The sequence below is a fragment of the Phascolarctos cinereus genome, unplaced genomic scaffold, assembly GCF_003287225.1.
Source record: "Phascolarctos cinereus isolate Bilbo 61053 unplaced genomic scaffold, phaCin_HiC Scaffold_5;HRSCAF=322, whole genome shotgun sequence".
Classification (NCBI taxonomy): domain Eukaryota; kingdom Metazoa; phylum Chordata; class Mammalia; order Diprotodontia; family Phascolarctidae; genus Phascolarctos; species Phascolarctos cinereus.
The window spans coordinates 92,685,988-92,711,187 of NW_027555958.1; the positions used below are offsets into that span (position 1 = coordinate 92,685,988).

General features: G+C 37.7%; 1 protein-coding gene across 4 annotated transcripts in view; it reads right to left on the reverse strand.

Annotated features, from left to right (window-relative positions):
* Positions 1–5,275: 5,275 nt before the first annotated feature.
* The window catches only part of FNDC1 (fibronectin type III domain containing 1), a 124,385-nt gene continuing 104,460 nt past the window's right edge, over positions 5,276–25,200 (reverse strand). For all 4 annotated transcript variants that reach the window (XM_020986720.2, XM_020986721.2, XM_020986718.2 and 1 more), the window contains 7 exons: positions 24,561–24,791; positions 22,170–22,278; positions 13,823–13,902; positions 11,539–11,568; positions 8,779–8,940; positions 8,101–8,223; positions 5,276–7,174 (listed from right to left, as the gene is read on the reverse strand). In XM_020986720.2, the coding sequence (XP_020842379.1) occupies positions 7,059–7,174; positions 8,101–8,223; positions 8,779–8,940; positions 11,539–11,568; positions 13,823–13,902; positions 22,170–22,278; positions 24,561–24,791 (851 nt within the window). In that variant the 3' untranslated portion in view covers positions 5,276–7,058. The remainder of the gene's footprint in view (positions 7,175–8,100; positions 8,224–8,778; positions 8,941–11,538; positions 11,569–13,822; positions 13,903–22,169; positions 22,279–24,560; positions 24,792–25,200) is intronic.

A 25,200-nucleotide genomic window follows, 5' to 3' on the forward strand; every position in this document is an offset into this window, starting at 1 on the left:
AAATTGGAATTAACCTTCATGAATACATTAAGACATGTGTGTACTGAAGCAGTAAGAGCAAGCCCAGAGCCTAGGGGCAAGGGGTAAAGTGCTAAACCTAGAGTCAGGGAGACCTGGATTTGATTCCTGCCTTAAGCACTTACTAGCTACATGATCATGGGCAACTCACTTACTCAGCCTGTTTCCTCCTCTGTAAAATGGAGGATAATGATAATACCTACCTCCCAGAGTTGTTGTGAGGATTAAATGAGTTAACATATATAAAATCACTTAATCTCTTTAAGTCTTACTTTTCTTATATTAAAATGAGGATACTAAAACTTTGCAAACCTTAAAGTCCCACATAAATGTTAGCTATTATTCCAGGTGCTACCCTACTGCCATAAGTCAACAGTTCTTGGGAAGGGCCGTGTTGCTTCAGTTTTTTCCACCCTCTAGCCATGGTCTGATTCTTGGATCTCCCAAATCACCACCCATATTCTTTAGATTTCCATGAAAATTTGCCTCCCCAATGCTTTTGAGGATTTCCCTTCTCTTTCTGATCCAAATGCTGTCAATGAACCAGGTTCTGAAAGGCAACTGTTTTGCTAACTAGTATTCCCATTTTTTATCTAGAATAGAGAAGAAGAAATAACAACCAGCATACACAGAGGATGTTTTCTAGTTCTATGAATAGAACTCTGGAAATGAAAAGAAGGCATCTATTTTTTTTTAAATATATTGGTATGAATGAATGAATGCAGTCTTTATTTTTTGACATATGAAATAACATTGATCACAAACATCCTTTAATCTGAGGGGAAATAAAATCCATTTGCTTCCTCGGTGTGAAAAAAGCTTGATTGCTCTATGACAGCTCAACAGTATAAAAAAACAGAGGAAAAAAATAATACCTTATATTGGGTAGACTCCAAATAGTGAAGACATTGCAATAAGATACACTGGAAATTTTAGCTATTGTGCCGTATGAATTGAAAGGTTTTACAGAAATTTAAAATTGAGATTTAAAACAAAATATACCTTCACTCTTAGTTGGTGTTCCTTGGATTCTGCCACAGTTTAACTAAGAATTATTAGCTAAACTGAGAATTGTTGTCTTAATCTTCACATGCTACATGCCCAGAAGTCAGTTTATTTCTTGGTAAATGTATTTCTCTTCTTTAATTGTAAAATGGATACATTCTATAGGGAATGTTTTGAACCATCTAAAACCTGTAACATGTTATAGGAATGCTGGATGTTTCCATTTACTGTAACTTGTTCAGCCATTCCCCAATTGATGGGCATCCCCCTCAATTTCTAGTTCTTTACCACCACAAAGAAAGCTGCTATAAATATCTTAGAACATATATGTTCTTTTCCTTTTTCCCTAGTCATCTTGGGAAACAGACCTAGTAGTGGTATTGCTGGATCAAAGGATAAGCAGTTTAGTAACTAGTTGGGCATAATTCCAGATTGCTCTCCAAAATGGTTGGATCAGTTCATAGTTCCACCAATAAATTAGTGTCCCAACTATTTTATATTTCCCCCCATATCTAAGATCACTAAGCCCATTTTGACCTGATTTGTCTTCAGATCCTTCATCTTCCTACTCTGAGGGTCATGACTGTGCCATGTAGTTAATGCAAGAAAATGGCAAAAAAAGAAGGGTTAGATTACAAATACATCTGGGTAAGAGCTAGAATTGTTTCTTTAACCAAAAGATAAATGAAAGATGTTAACTTTTCCAAATACTGTAACATGCTGTGATACCACCATGCTTGCAAGAGACTTAGTCAAAAAGAGATTCCCTAGTACCTCAAAACTCATCAACAAAGACCAAGATTATCACAAGGAGGTGATAGTCAGAAAGGGACTTTAGCAGATATATTATAATTTGAGAGTTTTCCTCTTCTTACCATTCCCTAAGCCCAAACATGTTAATCTAAGGGATTCATAGTTTATGGGTAAAACAGCCTGGTATAGGTCAGACTTGGGAGACAGAGTAGAGAGAGGAGGTAGGAGAAGAAAAGGAAAGAGAACAGGGGAGGGAACAAAAGATTGCAATGGCTTCTCACTAATTCTACCCAAAGAGAAAATAAACCTTTGAATAAAATAAACCAACCTGAGAGCTGGAATGTATTCTAGCAGCAGTTTAGTCCAACCTATGCATGAATCTCCTCTGTAGTATATCTAACATGTGATCATATGACCTATTTTGTACATGTTGAGTTCCAATGAGGGTAGAGATCATGTTTTTGCTTTTCTTTGTATCCCCAGTGCTTAGAGGGGTGTATGGGGTATTCAAGGAGGACTAGTGGTTCTGGCATGAGGGCTTGCCAAGCCCTTTTCAGGGTTGCTTAACAACTTCTGGTGTCCACTTTGCATTCAACTCTTCCTTGTGGCCCCAAGAAGCTGTAGCATGCAAAGTGACCATACCCTAGTAAACTATCTCAGCAGACAGTCTAAACCAAATTGAGGGTAACCAATAGCCCACAAACCCATTGGAGGTGAAGACTTCCCCCAACAGAATGGGCTGATGAGAACAATTTGTTCCAATGGCCATGAAGGCAGCTTAAACAGGCACTGTGGAGCACTTGGAGTTTGGTCAGATATTGAAGACATCACGGTCATCTAATGCATTCCAGGCCCTTGCCAGTCATCCTGACTTTTGTCTTGCCACTGGACAACAATGACTCTGGAAGAGAGAGGGAGGCTGTCAACTCTGCACAACTCTGCTTCGCTTAAATCTAATTCACGCACAAGTCAAGATATCACCTGTGCTGTCATTGGTCCTCTTTGAAAATGAAGGACAAACAAACAGTACCTAGGACAAAATGAATGATTAGTAAATGCCTGATCACTGACTAAATGAGATGCCTATGATATATCTCACTGATCATGTCCAATATGAAATCCAACAGCTAGATTAGGACTGGATTTCTAGATCTATTACCTGCATGTAGGTAATAGTTAAATCCAGGAGGAAATGATGAGATCACTAAGAGAAAAGGTGTAGTGAGAGAAGAGGGCCTAAGACAGAGATGCACTCATAAGTGGTAGATGATGATCAGAAAAGGAGACTGGGATGAAATGGCAAGAAATGTAGGAGAAACAAATAGAAAAGAAGAGAGAGTCCAGGAAAAGGAGGTGGTCAACACTGTAATCCTTGGATTTTAGTGGTTCAGGTTATTATTTTGCCTGATTCTTTTGCAGGAAAGAATTTGTTTTTCAACTCCAGGATTCACCTTGGCCTGAAATTGATCAGATCTCGGATATACAGTGGTAATGGAATAATTATTTTTGTTCCTTTGGAAGACAAGGTTGGTCAAATGGTCTCTGTGTATTTGGATTCAGTTTAGTCTAACAGTATCAGCAGTTTGAAGATTTTATACACAAGTTTTCTTAAATTCTACTCAAGACAAGAAACTAAGTATCCATTAGCTGTTCATTTTTCCTTCCCCAAGGCACAAATTGCTCTGGATTTGAAGAAAATGGTGTCTGGGTAAAAGAGCATAGAAAGGCCCCAAAGAAGTCTCTGTTCCCCATGCCCATCTCCAAGCCTTTGTTCATACCATTCCCACATGCTCTGATAGCCTCCCTCCTCTGCCCTCCCCAACCCCCACTTACCCTCATGTATTGAAGCCATGCCCGCCTTTCAAGACCTAAAACCTCCTTCATGAAATCTTTGACAATCCCCTTTTTACCCATTCACCCCCGTGTGCTTATCTCATGGGAGCTAGATGAAACACTGGATAGAACACCAGGTCTGGAGTCAGGAAGACCTAATTCAAAAATGGCCTTAGATACATAGTAGCTATGGGACCTTGCACTTAACCTCTGCCTGCCTCAGTTTCCTCAACTGTAAAATGAGGCTATTAATAATACCTACCTCCCATGGTTGTTGTGAGAATCAAATGAGATAAAACTTGTAAAACACTTAGCACTGTGCCTGGCCGGTGTAAATAACTGTAAAGCCCTCAGCACTGGTGCTTCGTAAATGCCCGTTCTCCCTTTCCCTTCTCAGATTTCTCATAGTACTTTGCCTGGACATCTCTTTGGTGCTTTATCTCATTCTGCCTTGTGACACAGTGACTTTTACCTATTTTTCTTCCCATTAATATTTTGAGAGCAGGATTTATATAATATCTGATTTGTATCCTCATTCACCAGCACAGAATTTTTATATATATATATATATATATGTATGTATGTATATATATATATGTATGTATATATATGTATATATATATGTGTGTGTGTGTGTGTGTATACACACACACATATATACAGACATATACAAAAATATGTCTGTATATATGTGTGTGTATATATGTATATATATATGTGTGTGTGTGTTTAGTGCTTTGTGAGTGTTTGATGAATGAATGAATGAATGAATGAATGAATGAATGAATGAATGAATGACAAGTGCAAATGGATAGTTTACCCTTCAGGTCTAAGTCATCCCTATGGATTTGAGGTCCTTATAGTATTCAAAAGGCCGAATTAACACCTCACTTCTGAATTTGTACTAAGAACATTGCCCCTACTGCTCTTTCTGCCTCCTCACCAAAGGAAACCCCAACCCAATGCAAGAACCTGAAGTCAGTCAGCACTCATCTTGTCACGTGTAAATCCCAATAAGTAATTTGAATCTCAGGACATTGTCAAGAAATCTACACTTGAATCCTTCTCAGTTCATTCAAGAGAATCTAGCAAGATACACTCCTACATAAGTATGACATTGTAGCACTGGTCATATGTTTTCCAGTGTCAGACTATTGGATACCAACAAACTGGACAGTTTTGTTTTGGTTTGTTTTTATCTAAAAGGAATCATGTTATAGGCTTGTTAGAAAAAGTTCATTGTTTCCTAAAGATCCTATCATTTGTCTTAGCATTGTAAAGTAAAATGCTTAAAGGTATTTAAACCTTCATCTCTTTAAATGAAATACTCCTTTTAGACATTGTTGTAGTTACTTTTAGTTTTTAAATCACTCCCTTCCCATATATTTATAAGGATCTAAAAGCAACTTTAAAAGTCTTTCCCTTGGGTTTGTAAATTATATTGTTAATGTCATATGAACGTCCTATCAGCTCATCCTTTTCCAGATAGTAGTACTCTCTTATTTTCCCAGACTTGCATCTTATTTACTGTTGCTTCACACTGAAGTAGGGAAAAAGCATTTCAGGAAAATATAAGATGCAGAGGTTTAATCCTTGTCATTCAGTTAAAAATGGACCATTCACATTAGACTGTACTCATGCAATGAACTTTGTAAACCGTAAGGCATTGTGTAAATGTGAGCCATTTTTATTATCATTGCTCTTCAGGGTTTCATTGTCACTATTAAGCTTTAATACATAGATGCTACAGAGTTCCCCAATTCCCCCAGCAAGTTTTGCTTTCAAGGCTAAAATCTTCTAGGTGTGCCAGGTTTCACTTTATTATATTCATCTACAGAGACCCTATAATCCACATCATTAATGCTGAAAATGGTGATTATTTTATTTAGGTACTTGGGTTTATTATGCTATTAATTCATCCTATTGATTCCAAACTGGCTACCCCCAAATATATGGCTCCACCCTTATAGTGAAATTCCTTTGAAGGGAAAATGTATAGGTGTATATTGAAAATAACTAAGAGGCTACACTCAGGTTTTATACAAGCCAGTTGTGGAAAGGAGGAAGTATGGATTATATTTAGACCACTGTGGTATGTAAAGGTAAAGCTTAGGGATTCCAGGACAGTGCTTCCCTCTGTCCACAGTATGATGGAATCTTTCTGATGGTAGTATAATTAGGTGGATTTTGAACTAGTTGAATGACTGAAATGATACAATATTCATTATGCCAACAATGCAATCTGTCCTCCTTAAATGGATCTTTATGACAGAGGCTGATGGAATGAGCACATTCACAAGTATATGGGGTTTTTTTAAGTTAAAAATTGTTAGTGTATCTTTAAAAAGAACTCATGCTGTATCACAGAGAAACAAAAAGCCTCAGGTTCAAGAATTAAATATCGAGGGAAGTGACAAAAATGAAAAAATAAGAAAACCAAACTGGACTGAGACATTTAGTTTGGGGCCAGAAATCAAGATGACTCTTTGAAACATTAATGAATATGGTACTCGTGCAGATGATTGCTGATGTTTAACAGTATTTGTAAATGGAACAGTACTTTCTATGGTTGTTATATTATGCATAGTACATATCCATGGAAACATTTTTTTAAAAAACCTGTTAATAAACAGCACCTTTTGCACAAAAATTCAAAACATTTATCTAGAAGACATGAAAAAATGAGCAATTCTAAGTAATATTCTTGCAGACATATATATACACACACATATATGCATATATATATGCATATATATATATATATATATACACACACACATACATACATACACATACACATATATACCTTGTGAATTTACAATGTGATTTGGTGCATTAGTCAGCAGTGGAGCAAGCTCACAGAGCATGGCTTATGTAGACTATGTTGCCTTGAGTGGGTGTTTTTAGTAGCTCGGCATTGCTGAATAGGAAAAAAAACAAAAACAAAATAAAGTTCTGAAGCTTAAAACTCTGCCGGTTACAGAACATTCCATTAATAACAATGGAAAATTATTTAGCATTCCATTAAGCAAGCACAGCATGCTTAGGTCGTTCCTCTGAGATACATGAAACGTCCAAATTTTGTGCTTAGTAAAGTTTGAAAGTCTCACTGAGGAAAAGTGCAATCCATTTCAGTTGCTTATTTATTATTTCTCTGTGGATATGTTGACTTTTTAAAACACACACACACACACATACAACAGAGGAGCAAAGTGGAATTTGAATGTCAAACGCAAATCCGGTTCTCAGTCCCAGGTCAAGTAATGAAGCAGACTTCCAGATTTAAGTGTGAGAAGTGCATGGGAGTTGGGCTTTAGGTCTTCTGAGCACCTGAACTTAGGAGGTTCTCTACCGCTGTCTTTATTTTCTTCCTAAGACCTCATCGTCTCTTGGTAAAAGTAGTTTGACAGGTCTGAGAGGTGTGAGCTAGACTTGCAGTGGTGATTGGGTTACCATTTTCCTGGAATGGAGACACCACACTCATACCAACCCACATAATAGTAGGGTGTTCCAAAACCAATTCGGCCAAATCCTACAGGCTCCTGACGATATTGGCGATAATAACCTGGGATGGTTAAGAAAGGGAAATAGGTAAGATGAAAGGTGAGAAAGCAGGAAGATGAAAGAAGAATGTAACATCATTATTTGAGGGGGAAAAAAGAAATGTGAAGTAGCCTTCTTTCCGAAGGACACTGATAGGTACACATTTGGTAATTACTCCAATGATCATTATGTCCAGAATTCTCATGTATTTAATGAGTCTCTTTTCCCTTCCCCCATGAATGAAATAGTACAGTTTAAAATCTCTAGTTTGCCTTATACAGTCCTCTCCTTCTTTACAACGTTGAGTTGTAACACCACCTGAGTACCCATCTGCTTATGGTTCTACCTTCCTGAAAGCCCTGAGTCTTTTCTCCTTTTCTTGTGCCTAGTCACATACCACCCACCCTTTAGAGACTCATCTCGAAACCCACCTCCTCTGTATAGCCTTCCCTGACAACCACAGCATAAAGTGCTGTCCTTCCTCTCAATTCAAATAGCAGTTACTACGTGTATGGGTGACATCTTTTCCCTCATTGTCTTGAACAGTCCTTTAGATCTTCGAGTGATATTTGACTTTTCATGTGTTTTTGTCTCCTCTTCCTAGACGGACTGACAGCTCTTTGAGGGCAGAGACCACATTTTACGTGTATAATACTGCACAAAATGGAGCAATGTTGTATGTACAGGAAGCCCTTAGTTTGGCACTGATTTGATTTTGGATGAAGTGTTGAGATGCCCTATATTTAACCAAGCAAGCTTCCTGAAATGCTACAAAACTGCACATACTTTAATTGGCCACTCCAATGGCACAGTCATAAAGAGTTCCACACCCCTATTTAGGCCCTTCCTTCTACTCTTTCCCTCCAGCTCCAGTGTTGCTTTGTTTGTAGGCAAAAAGTCACTTATGTGCCAATTGGGAAACACAAATGTGACTATTACTCCTCTTACCTTGAACAGTAGGCAGGGCTTCTACGTATGACTGAGGACCTGTTCTTCCATCCAGGTGTGAATCTACAAACTGGCAATGGTCCTCACCTCTTCCCCAACTATCTCCAATGCTGTAGAAGGTATCTGAAAAGATCAGACACTCCATAAAAACACAACCACGTTGCTTCATTAGGAGCATTTGTAGCTTACAAAAAAAGATGATTAATAGTCAAAACTGTGTGGGTGGGGTCCTTAGAGGCTGAGTCCATTCCTCTAATTTTACAGATGAACAAATTGAGGTCCAGAGAGGTTAAGTGATTTACCAAGGTCATGCAGGTCATACGTGACAGAGCAAATATTTGAGCTTGGGAGTTTCTGGCTCCAAATCTAGAGTACTTTCTATCACGCAACAAAGATAGCAGAAATTAAAGGCTGGGGGAAATGGTGAGTTTGGATATAAACTCTTACCTTCTGATCCTACATTGTATTCTTTCTACTATTCTACTTGTGGGGAAAAGGGAAGAGGATTCCCCCAAAAGGATACATTCCTAACAAGCAGATTATCCTTTGCTGCATTGTACTTAAGTCAGGACCAGGGTATAGTCAAGATAACATTGATAATGTTGAGTCAGAACATTAAAAAATCCAAATGGCTTCATTAGGTGTCAATCAACAGCAAACCCCTCCCAGAGACCTTACCTTTCAGGTTATCACTGAGGTAAATCTTGTACCTCAGTGAATTACAAAGAACAACTCCCACAAATTTTCTGTACCATGTTCGCTTCACGTATTGTCTCCCATGGCAATCTGTGTAGCTAGGATCACGTTTGAAAGCAAACGGAATCCAGATGGGCTCCCCACCTTGATAACACAAAAGGTGATAAAAGGCATTCTGACTCAGTTTTAGTATTTCACAGCACAGGTGGCCTAAAGACACTTTAATTGATTCTTCCTTTTTTTTTTTAACAAGAAGAAAAATCCACTCCCCTTTTACATTGTCTTGAAGTGGTTCCCTCTGATTGTGTATCAATTAAATTATTTGTCACTAAAAGAACACTTAGCCTAAAGAATATGATGAACAACAGTGCAAAATGGTTATAGTTCCTCATGAAATTGTAGTCTGTAATCTTTTTGTAACTGTGAGTTAAAGTTATAAATTATTCCCTGAATTTAAAAAAATTCCCTCATACTTTTTCCCACTGGTAGCTATGAATTTGCAACTGAAATTCATTTTGCCAATTTAGGCAACATTGAGTCATAGAGCTGGAAGCAACCTCGGAAGTCATTTACTCTAAACCTTTCATTTTAAAAATGAAGAAGAAGAGACCTAGCAAAATTAAATGACTTGCTCAGGGTCACATAGGTAGTACTTGACAAAGCTAGGATTCCAACTTGATACCCAATCTAGCATTCTCTTCTCTCTACCATGCCTCCCTCCTTTCATTGACCGGGATATAAGTTAATAAGGAAATGAGGCCCTTCATTTAAAACAAGACCCATATGGATTCAATTAAATACTTCCTTCAAAAGATTTGTTATTTTATTGATGTTCTTCTGCCAGCAGAGATCCCAACTCGTCCGTGACTTAGTAAGTGGTTTTTATGACTTGGAGTAGCCAAATAAACCCATCACCTGGTGACCAAGCTCATGGTAATTATTCTCTTTGCACTTAGCCAGACTGGTCCTAGGAGGACCAATACACAGTACATTAGTGTATACTTGGAACCTTTCTAGTTTGGATGGACGTCTACCAAAAGCTTTTGTTCTCTGCCAGATCCTTTGGAGCATGACTTCGATGGAAGCACAGCCTTGGGTCTTGGGTAAAACTGTGATGTTGTCCTAACTGTCCTATTATGAAATCCTTTGCAAAATCTCCTAGTTGGAAGAGACCCCCTAGAAGTCATCTAGTCTAATTGAACAAGAATCCTCTCTGCATCATACCTGACAGTGGTTATTCAGGCTCTGCTTAAAGATTTCCAGAGGAACCCGAGACTTCCTAAGGCAACCGTTTCTACTTTTGAACAATTGTAAGGAAGTATTTCCTTACATCCAGGGGATGTTTGCCTCCCATTGCTCTCTGATGTCCCCATTTGAGGTCAAACAGAATAGGTCTGGTCACTTTTCAATATGGATGCCCTTCAAATCTTTAAAGATAGCCATCATGCTTCCTAAGTCTTCTTAGCTCTAAGCTAAGTATTTCCAGCTTTTTCCAACTAATCTGCATATGCTATAATATGAAGGACCTTCCCCTACTGGTCACCCTTCTCTGGACACTCACTTTCCAGCTAATCAATAGGGCAGCTTGTTAACACAGTAGAGCCATAGAGTACTGGAAGAACTGAGTTCAAATTTACCCTCAGTCGCTTGCTAGCAACTCACTTAATGTCTGTTTGTTTAAGTTTCCTCAATGAGGATAATAATAACACCCACCTCCTAAGGTTGTTGTGGGGATCAAATAAGACAATATTTATTAAAGCATTTGACATGTTGCCTAGCACAAAGTAAGTGCTAAGTATATAAATGCTAGTTACTATTGTTGTCATTATTAATTCTTTTATTTAAACATGGTAATGAAAATAGAACTCAATATTCAAGTCTGACTAGGACTTTTGCAAGGCTGATCCTTACTGTCGTCTCAATGTAGCCTAATACTGTGTTAGCTTTTTTGGCTGTCCTCCCATACTGTTGACACAGTCCACTAAAATCCTCGTATCTTTTTTTCAGATAAACTGCTATTCAGCCCCTGACTTGTATTTCTGAAGTTGACTTTTTTAACCTAAATGTGTTCCTGTTAATTTTCATCATATTAGATTCAGCATAATGGCTCACCTCCCTTTGCCCCAGTGGTCTATTTCTCAGGAGGTTGCTCTCTGATAAGAAGGCTCAATATTTCTTAGGAGTGTATGTATTTTAACAATGGACTCCAGGAAATTTGAAAGCAATTTAGACCCCAAGAAAGTAAACTATGGAAGAATGACAACTGGGGGAGGGGTTAATCTTTTGAGGGTAAGGAAGATTACCTGATGCCCCTCTTCAGAGGTTGACCCATAAAACTGACTTTGACTTCTAGCAGCATGAGCTAATTGACTTGTTTGAAAAGAAAGCAGAAAGTGGTATCATATAGTCAAAGCTTAATCAAAAAATGCTCATGGAACTGAAATGTTGAATACAAAAAGCTTAATGTAATCAGAACCTCTTTTCCCAGATGTGGGTCTTCAAATGGCTGGATCTTTTTTCTCCAGCAGCTACCACTACTGGGAATTCCTGAATCATTTCTCTTCTCTAGTTGAGAAGATGGGGTGAAATTTAACTATTGGATCATCTAGAATGTGTTGGATGAAAATTTAGCATTGTCCTATTAATCACATGTTAGAGTGATATAAGAAAATATTTAATAATTTCTAAATTCAATTTCATCAAAGGCATATCTTAAGACACCTGTCATGGAATGCAACTTACCTGGAGGTCTTACAACAAGCAGCGGATTGTCTGTAAGAAAGCAAAAAAAGAGCTTATTGAATTATCTTACTTCATCTATTTGCTGTTCACATGACAGGATATATTTGCTGTCCTTCAAGCTATATTGCATTACATGGAGCCTGCTTAGACTAACCAAGCCATAAAATGCAAACTCCATAGAAAAGTAGAAAAGGAAAACGCAGATTATTTGGTAGATCTCAAAGATTTTCCACAATATTTATATCCAAATCATTTATCTGAGAGTAGTGCGCTTTTAAAAATTCACAACCTTGTTAGTAATAAAGAAACCCTGTTGTTTCCTGAAATTTTTGTTATTGTATATGATGATACAAAAGGATTGACTAGATCTCTATATAGTCCAACTAGACAATTCAGACCTGTGAGACTGGGGTTAAGGCATAACTACCACCACCAGAAGCTGATGCAGTGGCTTGGAGTCAAGAGAGGGAAGAAGGTTCATGGAGAGGGTGTTTCTTAGGAGGCTGTTTTTTTTTTTAAAAAGTCTTACTTTAGGGCCCTAAACTTAACATTTGTAACACCACCCAAACACCAATGTAGATTTTTAGACTTTTGTTTACTAGATTGTTAATTTTGAATTGCCTGGCTTTGGGGGTGACCTTAGGTCAGTTAACCTAATAAAGGCCAAATCTCTAACCTTATATCCAGAGATTTTATCCTCAACTAATTTGCCAACTTTCCAAGAATTCTGATGAATAACATCTTCTTTTCATCTTCCCCATTTACAAATGGAAATGATTTCACTAGAAAATTGTTAAAATGAAGAGTGTGAAAACATTTCTGAGGGCAAAGTCCTTCCCTAAGATATTTCACCTGTTTAAGTTTTGATTTAGTTCCCTTTTATTTCCCTAGCTTTAAGAAATGATCTCCCAGTGACAAATCCTTTGTGATGAGTTTACAATTATGTAGTGAGCTAACTCCACAAAACTCCCTGGTAGAGGTACTATTTTTGCTGTTCACCATTCTCTTACTTGTGCGTGTCATGCAGCCACATGTGTGGTAGAGTACTTCAGCTGCCTTAGAAATCCATCTTGTTGCAGAATGAAGAATATTTGTTAAGAAAACAATGTTAAGAACTGATTTACTGGGCTAGAGCCAGGCATGATCTGTCCGGTATTGGGTCTTTGACAGGGATGACTAGCACATGGCTATGCTCTATGTCAATCTCTGCAAAGGTTAAGGATGCTACCCCAAGTAACATGAGTCAATTGGAAGAAATTAGCTCATTTCGTACATTTTTCAGCTTAAATAATATCTTAATCGCACTATTACCGTTAAGCAAGTCCAGGCAAATTCTGGTGAGTTGTTATATTTTTGTTTTGTTTTTGTAAAGAAGATAAAATTTACTTTTGAGTAAACAACTGTGTATTCGATGTCTCAAACCAAATTACTTTTATACTCTTCAGCTGTTCAGAATTAGAAACAAATTTTTAAACTTTGTAACTAAATCTTTTACAGATACTTTCAAACTTATTCCCATACTGTTGAAAAATAGATTTCTCTACTATGGAATTTAACCTTTTTGTTACTGAGGCAACTTATATGGAAACTTCTCTTAATACTATTAGTATGATGGGGAAAAAACACTTTATTTTTTTCAAAAGAGAAAGATCAGAGGTGGTTTTGCTAAGACTAGGACCTTTCTTGTTTTGTTTCTCACTTAATTGTACTTATTATGAGGGATTCTTTTTTTTAACACAGAAAAATACTGATTTTGCCCATCTGGTTATATATTTGATCATGCCTATTGATTGGGGGCATAGTTAATCAAGTTGTGGTACAATGAATGTAATGGAATATGACTGCTGTAAGAAAAAATGAATATGATAAACACAGAGAAACATAGGGAGGCTTATATTAACTCATGCAAAGTGAAATAAGCAAGACGAGGAAAACATGCACAATGACTACAACAAATGTAAATGGAAAGAACAACAAAATAATAGAAAACTGAATACTGTGAAATGATCAAACCTGACTCTAAATAAGAAATACGAGAAGCCATTTCTGTCTTTTCTTTGCAGAAGTAGAGGACTATAGTAGAACATTGAAAATAATGTTAGATTTTTTTAGTGAAGCTCCCCCCCTTTTTTTAAAATAAAGCATAGTTATCTGAGAGGAGAAAAAGAAGAAAAGGGGAGAGAGTAGAAGGCTACATTGGGAAATGCAGGTAATTTAAAAACATTAAATCAAAAAATGATTTTTTAAAAAGAAAAAGAAATCCAAAATATATAATAATACATACCTGATTCTGTAACAAAAGAGACTGAAGGACTGATAGGTCCATAACCATAGGGATTTTTTGCTTGTACTTTAAAATAATATCTAAAATACAAAAATTTTATTTCACTTTATTTGCTGAGCAGTATTTATAATCTAAGCATACCAATTACTTATATTAAAGATAGAAGTCACTTGCCAATGGTAAATACTACTGATGTAGGGATTCTCTTAGAATTGTTTTCAAACTATTTTGAAAAATAATATAGCTAACACATACTCCAACATAAATGTGACTAATTGTTACAAATGCAATTGTTAATGAATAAAGGTACCACACCAAAAAGAAATCAGGGAAGAAAAACAGACAAGTATATTAAGGTCACTTCTAGCTCTAAAATTCTGTGATTCTGTAATTATTTGGAGGGTTTCATTATTTCCAGAGACAGATGTTGCACGAGTTACTTAAGATATATGTTTTCTGAATTGAGTTGGCTTCCTCAAGTCAAAATTCTTAACTACAAACCTTCCATGAGCAAATTCTGACTTACACTCAATAGTGGTTGAATTCCACAACTAAAGAAAGATGTAAAGAACTTGGAGAGGATTAGAGGAGAGATACAAAATGATTAAAGACGTGGAAAAAGAAGGCCCATGATGAAAGCCTATGATGGATGCACAACAGGGTTGGAACAAGGCATTTGTATGTCCCTCTCCCTGCTCTGAAACTCACCATTTGAAAATTGTGTCCTATTTCAACCCAATAAACATTTATTAAGTGCCTGCTATGTTGCCACAGAATTTCAGCCTTTACTCTAACACTTGATTTATTAAAAAAAAAAATTAATATCCATGTGCCACAGAGAGTGGAATTTTGTAGTATTAAAAATAGGTATAATTGTAAACTGTAATATGAATAATGTTCCCAGTTGTATCCTCACATGTATAGTGCCCTAGGCAACTGTCTATATTGTCCATCCTCTAGCTCCAACTCTGATAAGCATGAAGAACATAAGGTTTAAGCAAATATGTGAGCAGCCATTTAATGGATAAAGATACAGAGAAGTTTGCTTTAACCATGGGCAGAAATAGAGGAAATAACCAAAATACTGCAAGGGGTGGTTTAGATTGGATATGAAAGGGTCACCATGCACTGGAATGTTTTACTGAGGGAGAAATAACAATTAATTTCTCTGAACACGTCAAGAAGAAAATGAGGACAGCATGGTATAGTTGGAGGGCATTGGGTGGAACTGACGATAGCCCAGAAGTCTAGTAAACTGTGTCTGGTCCCAACTCGGCCATTAACTTAACTGTGTGTCACTTCTTCCCAGACTTCAATCATCTTTAATACAGAAGGGTTGGGTGAGATTATCTCTAAATTTCCTTAGTGCTAAGATTCAACAATTCTATGTGACTGGTCAAAGAAGCTTCTTTCCTCAGAAGTGATTTGTATGGAACGGGTAAAAAGATAAGAGAAACACTCTGGCTACTTGTCTTGCAAACTTGTCCTGAATTATTAAAATATCTTTCAGGGATGTCTATATTGTAGGCGAAGGGACATGGGGGGGGCAGAAATACTCCCATGACTTTTGTGACTTCTTCAACAGGCCTAAGGGAAAGGGCTAATTCAGTTGCAGAAATGTAACAGGCATATAAAATCTAAGTATAATCTGATTTACATTTATTTTCTCATTTAATGCTCTCAAACCGGCCAAATCTAAAATTGGAGACTAAGTCGAGAAAGAATAATTTCTGTCAATTTGTTTCAGGCTTAATTCTGCTTAGTAAATCCTACCTTCCTCCAACCCATACACTCTCCTTTCTATTTCTATGAGAGTTACACATCAAAGCCAATTTTCAAGGAAATACCACTGTAGAAATGGTACCTCCCTAGGACCAAAGCAAGCAATACTTATTAATTTTATCCTCTTCTCAGTTCTCCTAGAGAGACAGATAACATTTGGGTGGGCTCTTTTGCCCTTCTAAAATTAAATGTGCCCAGCACATTTTCTGGCATATAATAGATACCAGAAAAATGTTAGTGAATTGAATCTGCAAATTGGTCACTTCTCTGCAAATTTTCCTTAACGTAAGTCAGGAATTTCTTTGTGTTTTGTTATGTATGTATGGGGGTGTGTGTGTGTGTGTGTGTATGTGTATATATGTATATATATGTATATATATATACCTATATGTGTATATGTATATATGCATATGTACATGTACATATATATATATAATTATTTTTAAAAAAGAATTATAGTTGCTTTATAAATTTGCCTAGCTAGCAATGAAAACAAATTTAATTTTAAGAATTCATGCTATCACCATTATAAGCCATTTAAATTTCTTTTCATAAAGAAATCTATCAATTGAATCTTATCTTAATTTCTGCCATTAAAGTTTATATGAAAAGAAGGATTTCAATTCAGAAATGACTCAACTCATATGACCCATTTGTAGGCAGGACTAAGGGTGAGAAATTCACAAAAGTTGGCTTCCTAAGTGGAACTAACATTAGAATAATATTGGAAGGCCATTGGGAGGATGGCTGGCTTAAAAGTCTGAGATTGGATGGTCTAAATTTCCCTGTGACATGGACTAAATTTCTGGAAGGAAGACAAGCAATCCCAAGAAAGGAGATATGGAAAAGGCCTGGAGAAATCAGCATAGCTTTGGGATCATATTCTGACTTGGACCTTACAGCAAGTTAGTAAGTACACCATTTGAGCCATCTCACAGGAAAAGAGGCTGGTCAGCCAAGAGGATTGGGAGTCTACTCTTTCATGTAGTAGAATATCACGTTCTTAGAAAATAATACTAGGATTTTTGGGTTTTTTTGTTTGTTTGTTTTTTGTCTAGAGCTGTAATATGGTATTGAGACCTGCACTTTGGAAACTCTCTACACATATGAACCTTAAAATCTAAAAGAGTTGCCCAGGGCACTCGAATGTTAGTTAAGTGACTTGCCCACAGTCACATGTAACAAATGTCAGGGTAAAGCATTAAATTCGGATTATTTAATTCCAAGATCAGCCTCTATTCTGCCTCTCAGGTTAAAACAACAATATCATAACTAGAAACATCACATAGCAATAATAATCCACTTCACCTCTGCCCTTCCATTTCTACTTTTTCACTCTGCTGGCATTCCAGACCCTAAATCCTCCCCAGCGAGCAGGCCATTTGTGAGAAGTTGGGAGGGAGCTGGGCCCCAGATAGCAGAATGAAGTTAAAGATACCTGTCAGTAGTAAGCCTTTACCATTCTGAAAAGCTCACAAGAGGGCATATTTCTGGCCCTCACCAGAGAATTGTAGAGGCCTCACCATATTTCAGAGTGATACGGGGTGGCTTTCTTCCCCTTCTAATTAAACTGCCGTCTTGTAAAACACCATAGGAACTGCAGTCAGGTTTGATTTCCATGGTATAACCACCAGACTGATATAGGCTGTCACTCTGGTTAGTCTGGAAAGCTAATGAATCTAAGCCTATACTTCAGCTCTTTGTTATTGTTGTTCAGTTGTTTCAGTTGTGTCTGACTCTTCATGACTCTCCCAGTTTTCTTGGCAAAGATAGTGGAGTGATTTGCCATTTCCTTCTCCAGATCATTTTACAGACTGGGAAAGTGAGTCAAACAGTGACTTGACCAGGGTCACATAGCTAGTAAGTGTCTGAGGCCACATTTGAATTCAGAGAGATGAGTCTTCTTGACTCCAGACTCGGCACTCTAACCATGATGCCACCTCGCTGCCCTAGTTAACTCTAGGACAAAAACCAAAAATCAAACTTGAAACTGGTAAATAAAAAGAAAGCCAAATTACATGTATTTAGACACAGAAATAGTTCTGTGACCAAGTCATAATTCTATATAGCTGAGGACCACTATGTCTCTCCCTACTCATGCACTACAGAGATTTCTTAATTTCACCATGGTTAAACAGAGAGAAAAGAAAAGCCTGTTTGACAGTGCGATTGTTCTCCTTTCAAAACTCTCAATAAAGTCATTCACATCTCATTTAAGAAAGGTCTTTTATTCACTTAAGGAGAAACAGATACATGCACAATTGAGAACACATGGGTTTCCTAGGTTCAGATCATCCAAGTAGTTTGCATTTTCCGAATTATGCATACTTCTATTCAATGGTGATGGAGTTATTTAAGGCAACAATATGTAGTCAGTGTGAGCTGTGGCTTTGGCATACACAAATGATAACAGTCCATGTTAACCTAGTATTTTTTAAAAAGAATTAAAAAATAAGAAACCCACATAAATATACACAAAGGCTGTTAAAGATGTCTCTGCTGAATAGTGTCTTTAGAAAGCCAATACTAAATGTGGGATTTTAAAGAAATAACTTTAAAACTCAGAGTTAAAGCCAACTCAATAACAATCACTTAGCCCCAGTGGAAGGGAATTGATGCTATATAACTAAGGGTATATGAAAAGAGATGACTAATATTCTAAAATAAACCACTCCAATTTCTTTCTTTATATTGTTTTGCCACTGAAACTGAGTTAGTACTCAAGATAAACCTTCCCCTTGTACCCCATGTTTCTAGCCTACCACAAAGCTCATATATTCCAGATACAAATTAAGCAACTATATATTTCATTTCTGATTTTGCCTAACATGGCAACATAAATTTAAAATGCTGAGATGAAAAGCCATGTGAAATGATGCAAAAATGTTATTCCTATTTTAAAAACCATGTACCACACTTTCCTCTATCAAATAAAACAAATATTTCATAAAGTTCTCAACCACATGTTTACTCTCTGCCTCTCCCCTGCCACAAAGAGATACTAATGTTTCCTCTTTCACTATGAATCTATAGTATATTCCTCTTAATACCCTAAATGCTGAAAAATCTTAATCTTCTGAGGGTGTATTTGTTTTCTGGAAAAAGCCAAAAACAATTTGGAACAAAATATGTGACACCATTTAAAGTCAAAAGGAGGTGTTACTAAAAAATAATAAGGGAGATAGTGAGGTGTTTTGCTGCCCAAAATATGTCACCAAAGAAATGAATTTTGCTGTTGGCATATTATCTACATGATAAAGTTTGAAATGAGGACCAAGTGGGTCAAGCTAAAGAGCTTGCCTCCTTTGATTACCTTTTGTTCTGACTCAGATTCATTTGTGTGTAAAGCCAGAGAGGAGCTTGGGAATTTCTAACTCAGAGTCAGATAGCTGTCAGCAACAAAGTTCTCAGATCTCAGACTTAGAAACAGGACTTAAAAGAATAGTTTTATTTAGCCTAGAGGCACTCTGGATTTTGTTTGCTACATGTGATGGTTCATAGCCTCCATCTATAATGGAAGGACTATTAGCCCACCTTTCTCAAGGACAGATTTTCTATTCTCCATAAACTAGCAGATCAGAGCTAAGATAGATGGCAAGTGGACCTGAACTGAAGGTCATATGCTGGTAGTAGGGAACAAGGCCCCAAAACAACCACATTTCTAGTGGAGTAACACACTCAATGGACTGACATTTGTGGTGGAAGGATTGGGAGGAGAGACAAGAGATAGAGAAAGACATAGAGGCAGAGAGGGAGAGGGAAAGAAACACAGAAGTGGAGATAGAGGCAGAGAACAAGAACGCCCAATAAAGACAACAACCAGTGGTGGTAGCAGAGAATTCACTCCCCTTTGCATCTGCTGCCCTGTCTGGTTTCAACGCCACACGGTTTCAACACCGTAGAACAAACTGCCCCGCCCAGGAGGGGCAACTAGATGGCACAGATGATAGAGCACTGGGTCTGGAGTCAGAAAGACTCCTCTTTCCAAGTTCAAATCTGGCCTTAGACATGACTCTGGGCAAGTCACTTAACCCTGTTTGTCTCAGTTTCCTCGTCTGTCAAATGAGCTGGAGAAGGAAATGGCAAACCACTTCAGTATCTTTACCAAGAAAAATCCAAATGGGGTCATGAAGAGTCAGACACGACTGCAAAGTCTGAACAACAACACCAACTACCCAGGGTGAGCTCATCACTTCCAAACTCACCACCATGCTGCTAACTGGAGTCCTAATTGAAACCACCTCCCTCAGCATCCTTTCCCCTCTGATTAGAGGTGTGGAGTACTGAGTACCAAATTTTCCCCAATGCTTTCCTTTACAGAGGCTAGAAACTGGACTCTTAGCTTACTCCACTTTGCACCTGCTGCCCTGTCTAGTTTCAACTCCACAAAACAAGAAGCTTCCACACACATACCTTGTGGTATCTCATTCCTCCCCACCCCACTGTATATTATTTCTTCCTTTAGACTGTAAGCTTTTTGAGGACAGGAACTGTCTTTCTTTTTATTAATTGTATCCGCAGAATTTAGCACACTGCCTAGCAGGTACTTAAGTAATGTTTTTTGAGTTGGATTTGTGGAAGCATGTCCTCCAGGTTTACAGGAGGAATGTTCCATTGCTACTTTTCTTACTATATTATTTCATTAAGCACCTTTGCTTTGAATTCATTGTGTCTTCTGACTAGCTAGTAAGAGCAAACTTATTGTTGAGGGTTCATGAGCTAAGATTTTGACTGGATACTGACTCCTAGGGTACCTTGCACCTGATTTAGCTTTTCAGGGGCCCCCTTTTGTGATGGGGACTTCCCCACACACTAAAATACAAGACTAATGGTGTATGTATGTGTGCTTTTCTGAAGATACTTTGAAAGTAATTCTAAAATCATTTTGAATAAAGTCAGGAAAACTGGAGTATGCTTATGGTTTCCCAAGGTGACAACTTAAATGATAATGTTTATTTGGATATATAAATTCTGGTTGGTTTGTTTAAAAAATCCTCATTATAGTATACCTCTAATAGTGCTCAACTTTAATATTTTGTCCCACTTATTTCGAGGGTATATTTGGCTAAGCATGCGGGAGATGCTCCTAAGTTATCATTTTTTTTAACGAAAGTCAGCGAGACCTGTCAACTGCATGAGACAGACTCAAAAAATCTACCTTCTTCCAACAATACTTGAGCAAATAAGCATCTTCTATGCTGCTGCCGCTGCCCTTCAGACTCCCTTCAGACTCTGCTGCTATCACATGGCTCCCTAGCCTTACCTGGAAAATCAGTTAACCCTCCTGTGCCTGTCCTTTTGTCATGTTCTTCTATATAGTAACATATATATCCCTACAAAGTGTAACAGGCCCTGTCTTGGGCTTGTGTAAATGCTCTAACTCCCATTCATCTTCCTCCCCACACTGCTTTAGAAGCTGACTTCCTGATGGAATTTGTGTTCTGCACACCCCACTTGTCCCTGTGAATGCAGCTGTGGTCAATCAGTGAACAGATTTCACTTTTTGAAGGGGAATAACTGTTGGCAGAAAGGCACGAAGTAAAATGTTTCTCTCCAGTTTATCCAAGATGACATGATAATTTATTAGTGTCAGAATGATAATTCCACCATTTTCAAAGTCCAGGACTTGGAAGACATACCTAAAACTTCCAAAATACATGGGAAAGGATTCAATTTTTGCATTTCAAAAAGTGGAAAGCATATTTAACTTAGAGTTACAAGTAGTAGTAGTAGTAGTAGTAGTTGTAGTTGTTGTTGTTTAACAGTCTTTGTGACCCCATTTGGGCTTTTCTTGGAAGAGTATCTTCCAAGTATGGAGTGGTTTGACATTTCCTTGTCCAGTTCATTTTACAGATGAGAAAACTGAGGCAAACAGGGTGAAGTGACTTGCCCAGGGTCACACTGCTAATAAGTGTCTGAGACCAGATTTGAAATCAGGAAGATGAGTCTTCTTGACCCCAGGTCTGGCACTCTATCCACTACCCTACCTAGCTGCCCCAAGAGTCGAAAGAGCCAAGTTAAAATTCAAGCTCAGCTGTTTAACAATTGTGTTACATTGAGCAAATCACTTATTCTTCTTTGCCCTCAATTTCCTCAATTGTATAATGAGGATGCTGAACTGAATGACTTCTGAGGTCCCTTAGAAGCTCTTGCTCTATTATACTATGATTATAAATCAGAGAAAAATCAAAACTTGAACACTGATTGTTCAAAATGTATGGAAAATGACTACTTAAATGAGTTCATTTTTATGAATGAGGGTAGAGTTTTGGCCGCCCAATACCACTATAATTTCAGGGGTATTCTAAAAACAATCCATTCCTTCCTTTTTAACCCACTGAACTCAATTGATAGTAATTATTTAGTTCACATTTGGAAAGCTAAGTATGAAAATATAAATAAAATAACAGCATTAGCTTCAGTTTCCATTTAAATGTATGGTATTTTGCTCCTTAACTTAAAAGATTCTTTAGGTAATGCTTGTGACATTAGTGTGACACGTAACTGACCATGCAAATAGCATCATCTCAGTCTTTTTTGTATTGTGTGACTAGCATCGTCATACCTTGTATTTGGTTTGAGGTTCTCAATAGGTAAATGAGTAACCCCTGAACTCTGGGCGGACCACTTGTTCCTGATGAAATCTTCATAAGATGCACTATAAACCAAGTAACCTGTGAAAGCAAAGAAGGAAAAACCAATCAATCACAATTACGTTAATCACAGTCTGAGGCTTTGCTAAGCCAATGGGACAAGGTCCTATGTGCAGCCAGGAGGCAGTAGGGAAAGCCAGCAGGAGTTTTGGTTTTGAGATGGTGGCTTTCTAGCAAAATGATATTTTTGTGACAAAGAAAAAAACATCAGAGGCCTGCATGGTGCAGTGGAAAGAAACTCTGGAGTCAGAGAATGACTTCTGTTCAAATCTTTACTATCTATAGGTTTGTTTTTTTAAAAAAAAGTTTTGATTGATGTCTTATTTCTTATATCATCATAGTTATTCCCAGTATCCTTCCCCTAGACTGTCCCAAAGAGCCATCTCATATAACAAAGAATATTTTTCAAAGAGGAAAATAAATCAGCACAATTGATTGATACATTGAAAAACTTCAAAAAAAACCACGTGGAATGTGTAACACCTGTGAACCTCCCACCTCCACAAAAGGGTGGGCTGAGGGGTGTCTTATCTCTCTTCATTCAAGTCATGCTTAATATTTAGAATTTTGTTACATTCACTTTTGATTTTTTGTATGCATGGGTCTTTCCATTTACATTGTTGTAGTTATTGTATATATTTGCTCTGTTTACTTCACTCTGCATCAGTTCATGTAGCTCTTCTGAGGTCTCATAGCCAGGACTTGAACCCAGAGCCAAGCTCTTTTCCCTACATTTAATATACACTCTTTACAGTTTGTTAGAGGCTTCTATGATTCAACCCAGATGTCATTTATAAGGTCTCTTCCACTTTTAGATCCATAATCTTAAACGCCAACAGCAAAAATACTAGAGATGGTTTTAGATGGTTTGGTAAGTACCATAGTACTGTTCCCTATTGTCCCAACCTACAGCTTTCTAGGTTCAACAGTCAGTCCAGAGTGAAATGTCTAGTGCCCAAGCATATACAAATCCATTCATTTATTTGGAAATAAAAAACAAAAATCGGGGACCTCAAAGCAGATATGTGCCAGCAAACATTTAAGAATTCAAACTGAGTCTGCAGTCCACAGAGTTAAAAGGACATACCCAAAGTCACACATACAATTAATGACTATGTCAGAGTTAAAAATCAAGTTTTATGTATTATGCTTTTCCATCATCAGAGAATCATAGAACCCAAGAGCTGAGAGGCCAACTAGTAGATTATGTGCCTTACTCAGAATTCTTTCTACAATACCCCCCAACAAGTGGTCATACACCCTTCATTGGAAGACCCTAGAGTGAGGCAGAACCTATCACATCTCAGTGGAGTCCACCCCCCTGTTGTATAATTGTTATGTTCCTTACAAAGATGCTAAATCTGTCTTCCTGCCACTTTCACTCATTGCTCTAAGTTCCACCATCTGGGGCCAAGAAAAACAATTCCTATCCCTATTCCCTATCTTCAAATACTTGAAGACGGCTATCATGTCCTTCCCACCCTGCCAAGTCTTCTCTTCTCCAGGTCATATATCCCTGTGGGATTTAGACTCTCTACCCTGACTCAGCAGTTTGGCCTTTTTTTCCAGGATCACAAATGATATTCTGTGGGCAAGTGTATAAATTCCAGAATGGAATTATTATCCTGGATCCTTCTGGAAATGTTCTTTTCTTTTTTGAGAGCTAAAATTAGAAATAAATAGCAAATTTTAAATTTTAAAATTTGAGACTTTTTATCAATAGCACTAACAAAAAGGAAAAGATACCATTTTAAACTTCATTTGTCTCCCTTTCCCCATCACGTACCCATCAGGAAAAAAACAAATTGTCCAGTATGGAACTGTCCAGAGGAAGGGATGCCCAAGTATCAATCCTCTTTTGAAAGAATTTACATAATACCTCTTCTATGAGACAAATATAGTCCCAATATACCTAAGCTAAGTACAGATAAGACAAAGAAACAGCATTATAGGCTAAAATCACTAATGAATATTAATCAACAATTTTAAATTAAGTCCTAGCAAGAGGTTTTGTGAGTGAATTTATATTCGCATTGAATTTTGGCCAAGATTTCATGAACCAAAGAGAGAAACCAGTAGAGCAGCCAAGAAGCTTGGGGTCCTGAAGCATTTGTTTGTAACAAGCAACTGTAATAGGAGAAGCTGAAAAAAGCTCAAATGACTCAGGCATTAAACTGAGCCCTTTCTAGGATTTCATTCCCATTTACAAGCCTTCTGCCTTCCTGCCCTCATTCCTTCATTCAGAATCTATTCCTCAGTACAGAGCACTGGTCTGGACACCAAGCAAGTTCCATCTGACCCACCTGTAACCACATCCCCCTGAGTGGATTTGTCCCAGTCAACAATAACGAAGGAGTGGCACCCTTCCACAGCCACCACGGTGATGTTTCGGGGAGCATGCTGAGGAGGTGAGTCACTCTTCGTCAGGTCACTGGGAATGATTTCATCCAAACTGTCCACTTGGAAGTGGTCCAGAGCTTCCGTCAAAGAACATGGAGCCAGTGGGTCTTTATTTAGATAGGTCACATAAGGAGCTGGAATAAAAAAAAAAAGATATACAATCAGATGACTGAAGGCCTTTGTCTGCCATAAACACAGGGAAGTCATATAAATGACAAGAGCTGGCTGTGTGACGCTCAGCAAATGACTCAAGATATTAGTGCCCCAGGCAACTAAGATGATGAGGTGAAGAGGAGCCAAACTGCATTGATAAATGAAGCTCCCTACCAGAGCTTCCTGTATGAGTGAAACCTCTGGTATGGTCATCAAAAAATAAAACAAGAATCCACTTGGGCACTGTCACCCTGTTTCTGATCAAGCCTGGTTGTTGCTGTTGTCAGTCCTTTGTTTTCAAAGAGGACGGATGACATCATGGGATGATGTCTTGAGCTGCACTTGGACTGTATTTGAATGAGGCAGAGTTACACAAAGTCATCAGCCTCC